We start from the raw sequence: 10,071 nt of genomic DNA, 5'->3' as shown, positions 1-10,071 counted from the left end.
ATCAGAGCATTGTCATCAAATGGTGAGTATAGTTTTTGATTTTTTTGAATGTTGTGCCGATGACCATTTTGTGTTTGGGAGCCTTTTACTGAGCGAGTTGCTTGTTCTGTAGCCACAAAGGGACATAAGTCTTCTTGTGCCGGTCGCAAGCCCGGATAAATACAGAGGGTTGTGTCAGGAAGGGCACCCGACGTAAAATTTTGGCCAAAACAAACATGCGGATCAAACCTCTAAAGATGGAGGGAGGACACTGATTTGCTGTGGCGACCCCTTGAAGGGAAAAGCCGAAAGGAAAAGAAGAAGCAGAACAGTCCAGTAAAGATGACCTCACGTAACGGAGACGTCTTATGAAGATGACGTCACGTAACTGCCGCGTGTAAGAAATAAACTGCGTGTTTGAATTACATTTACAAACTTCTCCCCCCGCCATCCTTCGGCTGAAGCCGCACGTGATTGGTCCAAAGCGATACCACCTGGTGGTGATTTTTATTGGCTGCTGTTATCAACGTCACTTAAATGCGACACAAAGTAAAAGGACCACACCGCTCATGTGAACTAAACGTCACCTCTCTTAGAAACACTCCCCAATCTACCAGAAAATGTAATTTTGAACCGCCACGGTCGATGGTGGTCAGGTACCCTTTCATAAAGCGCCATTGGAAGGTTTAATCCAGCGCGCGCGGGGGTCTCACGTCACCTATTCGACCTGCAAGATTGTTGGGAGAGACAGGTGGAGTTTATCTCTAAGTAACTTCAAGACAATAAAACGTCTTTGATTTGACCGAAAACTCGAAGACACAGTTTAACAAAACCGTAATTCAAAACTAGATTTGAACTTAAAGGACAACCGACGTCACTTTTTTGTTTTTTAACTGACACCAGAAAAACGTTTTAGAGCATCTAAAATACCCAAAACACGCAGTATGATATTTTTATTCAAATGCAAAACCCAAATAAAAAGGACTTAAAGTCCGATAGTGGCCATGTGAAGTTGAGTTATTTTGGGGGAAAAAAACTCGACGTTAGCAAATCAGCCATCCCTTTGCTTGATTGGTACACGGGACAGCCAATCATATTTAGGTACACTCTGCGTGCTCAAACAACGCAAAGTTAACAAGCTAGTCGTTAGTAACATCCTAATTTGCGCTCGGTTTTATCCTCTTAAACGTAAGATAGGGTATGAAAACGAGTGGGGGAGCTAGACTAAGTCAGAAGAAAAAAAAGCAGCACTTTCATATGGAATGGGAGTGGGACTTTTTTTCCACGTGCGTTTGTCTCGTCTGCCAGTTATCGGCGTGAACTCAGGTAATGGCAAAACAAATACTAAATTATGTTGTGCTACATATGCGGTTATACATCAACTTATGTTGCAAGACTCGGCAATATATTTATTAATAAATATAATGGGTAGATCATTTTGACCTGGTCATTTCAAAACTAGCTCCCGTGTTGAAAAATGCAACTTTTACACAATGTAGCAGTCTTGAGTATTATTATATTGTCACATTACAGCAGAAAACATGACACCATTCCAGTTTGGCATTTATTGGGTTCATTCAGGATGGGGGGAAAATACAGTCACCTGTCAAACAAGTAAACTGACCAGGGAAATGGCTTTGACGTTACACACCAGAACAGACAATCCATTAAATACAAGGCAACATTATTTTTTTTGGAACAGCTGCACAGACGGTCCTCTTTGAGGAGGTCCTGGTTAGGAGCTCTTCTTCTCCTCAAACATGATGTTCGCTGTTGCTTTCTTAGCTGTGGTGACACACACACAGACAGGCAAGGTGACTAAGGAAACACAGGTCAATGAAACATAGATAATGCATACACTGTTTTTTTGTTTTGTTTTAGAAATATATTATTCGCCCATCACTAGCAACGGAAAGATGAGCAGTTGTAATAATTGTAAATATTCATAATAATAATAAAGACAGAGAATTGACTTTGCACAATATTTCTTACTAATGTCTACATAATAAAAGTCAAAAGAACAAGTAAATAAAAAATATGACAACACAAGGACCGCCCCTTTAAATTGTCATTTTCATTTATGTTGACATTTCAGACATTTACAACGATAAAATTCTGCTTTTGAAGACATTAATTCCCTCTTTATGTTTTAATAATAGTAATACATTTCATTTTTAACTGTTATGTATGTGAACCATGTGAATCATTGAAGAAAGTAAAGCACCCCAGTTAAAGTATTCCCTTTATTATAAAAGACAATTTTAGATACTTTTTTTGCCCCCGTCTAATTATTCAAATTAGAAAAACATTTGTTTCTTAATGTTTTTCTAATTTGATCTGATGAACAGGTTTTGCCCATATCGGACTCCTCCTTCATACTCACCCTCATCTTTGAACTTGTCAGCAGCTTCTGATGCCTTATCCTTGATATTCTTAACCGCATCATCGATTTTGGATTCGTTCTTGAGGAAGAAGGGGCGGATGATGCGATTGTAAATCTGGACCGAGCCGTTGGAAGGGGTCGGAGCCATGCACCATACCAGGAAGGCGCACTGGGAAGACAAGGACTGTCTCATAAAAATGCCAGTGACTAAACGCTATATTCTAGCAAGCTAACAATTTGTTTGATATTTTAACCAGGATATGACAAAAAATAAATAGCACATTGATCGACAATCTTCCAACTGAAAGTTAGGCGCTTTTCTGCCATATTGATAAATTAGCATGGGGGTAGACCACGCTAACACCGTAGCCAAAATGGGTTGATGTTCCATCTTTACCGTTTAAGTCACTAGAGTGTGAATCTCAAAGAGCAAGAAATTGGCTTGCAATGTAACCCAAGAAAATATGTGTGAACAGCCTTGGTGGAGGTCTGCACTCCTCGAGTTGGCGCACCTCACTCCTTATCTGTCCTTGACCACATGCGTCAATCATACTCAGCCATTAGCGTGAATACCGAAAATCAAAGGGTAACATTAAAGTGAGACAGAATACCGACAAACGACAGCTCCATTACCTTTCCGATGTAGTAAAATGGGAACCATGAGAGAAAGATGTCTGCAAAGAACTCTGCCACACTGAAGAGTCCATACACCACCCAGTAAGTCAGCCATTTCGTATCATCGTCTTTGGTGGCGCTTTCTATGGCTTTGATGCTACAGAGGAGACGTACAAACGTCAGGATTTTTCATATTTTATCACTTGTGTGTCTCACTAGACTACTTGTCTGTAGCTTTTCACTACAAGTATATAATAATAATAATAAAGAATGTCATTTATAAGCACCTTTCAAAACTCAGTCACTTTACAGTCACAGGATAAGTTTTTCTGCGGACCCAGAAGTAACTCAAACAGATAGAAAGCTAGCTAGCTAGCCAATCGATAGCTAACAGATACCGAGCTAGATAGCCATCCAGCTAGATATTGGATAGCTAGATAGCTAGCTGTCTGGCTAGCTAGATGGCTAGCTAGCCAGCCAGATAGCTAATAGATAGCAAATAGCTTGCAATAGATAGACATAGACGGACGGACAGATAGATGAAATAAATAGAGATACATGTAAACAGATAAATAAATGAATAAATACATAAAAAATAAATAAACAAACAGATACATACATAAGGACTGGTACAATCATACAAAGAGGGAGAGCATTCCGTAAATATATTGTTGTATTTAAAGCAACTAGAGGCCATTTTCTCAAAAGCCGAAAGCACCCCTGATAATTCAATGCCCGTTCTACATGGATCAATATTCTGATTTATTGAAAGCAGCATTTTAAATGTTATGTAAAACATTCTTACATGTGAAAATGAAAGCTCTATATTAATAAAGCCATTTGGTGGAGGCATAATGCAACCGCAGTGGCGATTGGATCATATTCTATGCGCCTTATAATGCAATGTTGTGCGCCTTATATCTGAAAACAGTTTTAAAATAAACCATTCATTGAAGGTGCACCTAATACTATGAAGCACTTTATAGTCTCCCCCGCTTGTTTTAAAAATAATTTGTAATTTTTGTCTTGACACACTTTTGACTTGACACTGTAATATATGGTTTTCCGCTCAAACAAGATCTTTGCATTCGGTTACACGGTCGTCTGACTTGCAACATGAAATACACCTCGGCTTGGTACTTAACAGCTACACACTGATCAGATGAATGGCCTCTGTGACTAAACAGACACCGGACACCATCCCCGAAACAACATTGGATCTCTCGGTCCAGAAAAGCGCAGTGCTGGGAACAACACGGATACTCCCTCAGAACCCTCAAGCTACATGGCCTGAGCTAAAATGGAGGACGGACACCACCCAAGCGGTGAGACGAGGAATTTCTATACATTTATGTTTACAGTATATGTGTGTGTGTGTGTGTGTGTGTGTGTGTGTGTGTGTGTGTGTGTGTGTGTGTATGCGTCCGTGTGTGTGTGTGTGAAGAGCGTTTAACCAAATTTGACATGAGTGTATGTCATCTGACAGGCTTGGGTAACGTGAATATTGAGACGTGATTCCTTTTTCAGGTGGATTCTTCCACCTGTGTCAATACACCGACTTATAGTGAAGGTGGGGTCAGATCCGCAGTCACACCCACAGGAGTACAAACACACACACACACACACACACACACACACACACACACACACACACACACACACACACACACACACACACACACACACACACACACACACACACACACACACACACACACACAGCTGGTGAGAGACTACGTTTACTCAAAATCAACAAAAGCAACTGCTCTGTGTGAAAACTCAAGAGCCTGAAAGGCCTTCTACGCTGGCCTAAACATCTGATTAAGGAGGCCTTCACAATCATTTCTGTAGGCCCTGTCGCATTAGATGTGCTGTCAATGATTCTGTTGCTTTAAAGGACAACCGACACCTCCGGACAAGTTGCGTCCATATTTGTACAATCACTTCAAATGACTTCTACTGAGCGTATTTTACAAAGATTCCACCGCATATAGCTATATTTTACGTTTTAAGACTCGCGCTGAACATTCAGGAAGCCTTGTTTTCGGGTTGGTCACGATTCCTGACGTAATGTCACGTCAGGAACGCCCCTGATCAGGAAAGCGACAAACAATGCATTTTGGGTACTTTGTTTGGTCTGAAAATGATACGGAAAGACTTCTTCAATTGATTGCAAACATGTATGCTTTCCTCTTCAGAACTATTTGAATCATATGAACTGGATGAGTAAAAAAAAAAAAGCATCTTCTCCGAATCTGAAGCCATTGTTTTGATTCTAGAGCAAGGCAAGACGCCCTGGCGTGACGTCACGAACAAGGGGCGGGGCCTTCTGAAACTCGCCATTTCCGAGGTCATTCTGAAGTAGTTTTGGGACACTTTAACTCATTTTTATTGGTGTTTTGCATTTGACTAAAAATATCAGCCTGCATGTTTTGGGTATTTTAGATGTTATAAAACGTTTTTCTGATGTCAGTTAGGAAACAAAAAAATGGTGTCGGTGGTCCTTTAACTAATGTCTGTTGCTTTAACCAATCAGATTTCGAGTTTGTGACGCGCAGATCCTTCTAGCAGGCCTGGGTAATGTCAGAGTTTTTGCAAACTATGATTGGCTAGTCATCAGTCAATCATAATACAGTCAAACCTCGGTTTTTGAACGTCTCGGTTCTAATCCGATTCGGTTTTCAACCAAAAATGTCATATTTTTTATGCCCCGGTATACAACTGAAATTTGGTTCTCAACCAAACTGAGTGCATCTGAATGCATCACTCGACTACCCTCTGCTTCCTTATACATCACTTCCTGACCGACACATTAATATTGTTGTTTTTTATTTTTGCAAAAATGCAGACATATTTGGTTAAGATGTCCTGAATAGTATGATTTTAAAGCAAGCAGAGGATGGTTTGAAAAGTTAGTTTGCCCTGTAATTGCCCAAAGACAGCTGGGATATGTGCCAACATGCCCCGTTGCAGACAGAGAGCTTTTTCTGCAGATCTTAATGTTGATGTTGAAAATTGGTGAAAATAAAACATTAGTTTGTTTTTATGGAATTTTACACATGACCTGCTCTATTATTAAGTTTTTATCCGGTTTATGCTGTGAAATAGTTAAAAAGTTGTTTTCTAGACTGCACGGATTAAGATTTTTTTACATTGATTTGAATGGAAAGTCCTGTTTTGGTTTTTGAACAAATCGGTTTTCGAACAGGTTTCTGAAACGGCTTATGGTCGAAAACAGAGGTATCACTGTATCACCAGCCGCTGGTGACGAGAGCATACTTGGACAGAGCTAGCTCACTGTATGATGATCTCTTGTGAGCTGAATAAACAAGTACATTGTTGTGCTCATTTAATTGCGGTTTTGTAAACCCACAATAGCTGAAGGAGGAAAAGAAATTGATTTGGTTGCAGATTCACTGTTAAGGCCATTTTCAAGATGGACATTTCAAGAAGAAAAATCATTAAGAAAGGTCGGAAATGTTTCCCAATTGTGTTGTTCAATCTTGTCTGCGCTGTGAAAGTGCGACTTCTGACCCTGATGTTCATGGTGAACACTTGAACAGTTTAATGACAGTATTTCTTTCTTCACTAGTTATTTCCTGGCTAACGGTACCCTCGAGTAAATCACACCACACTTTTTTATTTACAGTCGCAGCTTGGATCGATTGAGATGTAGCACTACTGAAGGCCGAGGGGTGATATGCACGGCCCGCCACTGCGTTTCATGTTTTGAGAAACACATGGAACGCACTTCTTGAGCACTTTATCGAGACACTGAACAAATGACTTAACCAATTTTTGCCCCCTAAATTGCAACCTTTGCAACTATAAAAAGGCCTTTTAACATCTGTGCCATGTTTATTCCAATTTCATGAACTTTTCAGGCCTTTTGAAAAAAAACAAATACTCCCATCGATCGTAAAGCATCAAACTTGACGTGTCTTATCCAAACGCTTATGTGGCTTCGTGGCAGTTTAGTCCTCCTGGATTTGATTAAGGACTTTGCTACAGCTGCAGCTGTTGTGAAAAGCGCAATATAAATGAATCCATATCACATTGTTTTTATGTAGGTATCACTAAACACCCACGAAGCATAACGGCTGGAGAAGGATTTTAGGTAAAATCTGACAGCAATTATGACTTGCTATTAAATATAATTTACCGAATAGAAGACATGAACCCCCCCCCCAAAACTTCATAAAAGAAAATCTAGTTTTAGTCATGAATGCACCGGCGACAGCATAATAGTTGAGTTGTTTTTTTTTATTTTCCCTGTGCAAATACACTCAGGGTTGTTGACTAAAAAACTTTTATTATCACACGTGATTATTTGAAGAAACTCTTCAAGAGCTTTTTCCACTTTCCACATTTTTGTCAGAACTGTCTTTTCTCTGATGTTGATCTGCTAGCTTGAGAGTCTACATTTTGAATGCAAATAATACAAGTTCAAGTAGACATTGGAATTATGGGTTTGCATATCCCAGTATGTACTTTACAATTGTAACTCAGAAAACCACACGACCAATTTATATTTTATACACTGTATACTCTATATTGGGGATGGTCCGTTTTTTTTCCTCACCGGGTCGGTTATACGAAATCACAATTTTGTCCCGCGGCAGCTCCTTTTATACAATTTTCAAGCGTGTGCTATGCGTCAGGGTGAGACGCACATCAAGGAGATCAAGGAATTGAAAGGCGCACTTCAAAATCATACACACGTGTGACGCCACAAACTCAGTCAGCATATGTAAGAACTGAAAACTGTTTTGTGTTCCCTATCTGCCCAAGATCTGCAGTTTTGTAATGCCACTACTGAAGCATACCAGTGATGCAAAACAGACAAAAATGTCATGATCACATTAATAAAGTGGAATATGTGCCCGTCCTCAGTTTAAATGGGCTAATATGCCAATATGTATTTGTTGATTTTTATGTTTGTTTCTTTCATTTTTTAAAAACAATTTACGAATCATCACTAAAATACAGTCATGACCGTTTGAAAACCAGTTTATTACATGTCAAAACAGATCTAGGATACAATTGCGCAATTTATGAAGCGATCTTTTTTATTTTGTGTGAGTCACAAGACATGTGTTGCCATAAAAGTGCAGATATTCAAAATGATAGATGATTGGGAACACGAAAAAGGTAAAAACGCTACTATGATCCAATTTTTGCATATCGACTGAATATTGATTACCGTACCAACATAAAAATGTATTGGATTGAAGGCAGCGATGATAACTAGACCGAATGTGTGCGTGCGTGCGTGCGTGCGTGGGTGGGTGGCCGCGGCTCGATATTGCCCGGTCGACTTACGATATGTAAGCTGGGTAAAGAAAGCCGATGAGGTTGCACAGCAAGGAGGCTCCATAACCAATGACCAAGTACACTGCGATGATGCCAACGATTGCTGGAACAAAACCAACAGTTATTCAACACAAATAACTTTATACATGTAATGCACTAAATTTCTTTATTTAAAAACGCTTGAACACATTTAAACATATACTATCATTATCGACATCGAAACGTTAAAAGCCGCCCTGACAGTCACCGCGTCGACTCGACAATGCAGTCTTTTTTGTCCATCCCTTGTTCTGTCAACACTCACCCAGAGCGATATACGTCCGGCTAACCCCGGTCTTTGCTTCGACTTTAGCAAGGGCATCAGTCACGAGGTTCTTTTCGTGGAGGAATTTCTCAAATCTTTCTTTAAGTGCTTGCGCCATGGCTGCTCTCGCTTAACGATCAAAGGATGAATTAGGAAGTTGTTCTATGGGAAAATGCGACACTCGTGAAACCGAACACTCCCGTTAGTTGCAAAGCTTCAGTTTGTATAGGCCACGAACAAGTACTTCCGGTGGATGTCTTAATAATAAAATTACCTGCTTGTTTCATAAACGTGTATACATCAAGCTCTAAGTTTTAGATTGAGACACAGTTCATAAATGCTCGTATGCTGCATTATTAATATGATTATTAGTAGTATCATTATTAGTATTGAGTTTATTATTATTATTACAAATTATTATTATTTGTGTTGTTGTTATTGTTATTATATGTAAGCGCTGTTCATCGTATCATGTGGTTTAATGTAAGCTATTTGGTTTTATGTAAAATGAGAGAATAGTTGCACGTTTTAAGTGGATGCAGCAGGGCAATGTTATATTGTTGGGGTTATACTCTAGGTACCATTAGCCATCCAATCAGTCTAATAAAGAAATACTATACTGTGCTTCAAATCAGGTGCACCTTTATCCATCCATCCATTGTCCATGCCACTTATTCCTCATTAGGGGCGCATGGGGTGCTAGAGCCTATCCCAGCCGTCTTCGGGCACTAAGCAAGGTGACACCCTGAATTGTCGATGAACTAAAGTTTGTTGAAGAAGCTTCTTGGATGAGAAGCGAAACGTCCGACCACTTCAAAGAAGTACATATGATGGCTGAAGAAACCTTTACATCGATGGACCACTCCTGTACGACTGAGAGCTTACAGCCTTACACAGACACTGAACTAGTAGCCACCCAATCGCAGGGGACACTGAGACAAACGACCAGTCACACTCACATCGAGGGACAATTTGGAACGTTCAATCTGCCTATCATGCATGTTTTGGAACGTGGGAGGGAACCGGAGAAAACATGGAGAACATGTAAACTCCACAAGGAGGCGGAGCAGGACGCAAACCGGCGACCTCTGCACTGCAAAGCCGGCGTGCTCACTACTCCACTACCGGGCCGCAAGGTGCCACTTTACTCTTTCTATAAAGAAGTGATCCTGTCAGTCAAAATTTAGGGCATAATCGAAAACAGTGCGAGCACTCTGCTTTATGCAGCCACGCCTCTATTCTTTTTCTTTTTTTGGGTGGAGCGCGGCGATGACGTTGCTAAATTAATAAAGGACTGGCAACGGCGAGATTGATTGATTGATTGATTGATTGATTGATTGATTGATTTATTCTGTTAATTCAGGAAGATGAACGCTGGTATGCATTAACAACTAGTAACGGGCACACCTCCTCTGCTTTTAAAAAGAGAAAATAGAGGAACCAATCCTAAAGCGTGTCCGTGATGCGAATTACTGAC

General features: G+C 40.1%; 1 protein-coding gene and 1 long non-coding RNA gene across 2 annotated transcripts; one reads left to right on the top strand and one right to left on the bottom strand.

Moving 5' to 3' along the window:
* The first annotated feature begins 39 nt into the window (after positions 1-39).
* Positions 40-8,261, top strand: LOC148884362 (uncharacterized). The gene is made up of 3 exons (XR_016118249.1): positions 40-1,305; positions 4,165-4,302; positions 4,505-8,261. It is a non-coding gene; the product is annotated as an uncharacterized LOC148884362 (long non-coding RNA).
* Positions 1,530-8,814, bottom strand: reep5 (receptor accessory protein 5). Its single transcript, XM_089020222.1, has 5 exons — positions 8,595-8,814; positions 8,300-8,393; positions 2,996-3,134; positions 2,363-2,531; positions 1,530-1,764 (listed from the first exon to the last, which is right to left on the bottom strand). The coding sequence occupies exons 1-5, from the start codon at positions 8,710-8,712 to the stop codon at positions 1,715-1,717; spliced, it is 570 nt and encodes a 189-aa protein (XP_088876348.1). The 5' UTR covers positions 8,713-8,814; the 3' UTR covers positions 1,530-1,714.
* Positions 8,815-10,071: the final 1,257 nt, after the last annotated feature.

This window comes from Hippocampus bargibanti, linkage group LG18, assembly GCF_051943395.1.
Source record: "Hippocampus bargibanti isolate YZ-2025 linkage group LG18, ASM5194339v1, whole genome shotgun sequence".
NCBI classification, from domain to species: domain Eukaryota; kingdom Metazoa; phylum Chordata; class Actinopteri; order Syngnathiformes; family Syngnathidae; genus Hippocampus; species Hippocampus bargibanti.
Note: the sequence above shows the minus strand (reverse complement) of the source record. Positions and strands in the feature narration are given on the sequence as shown.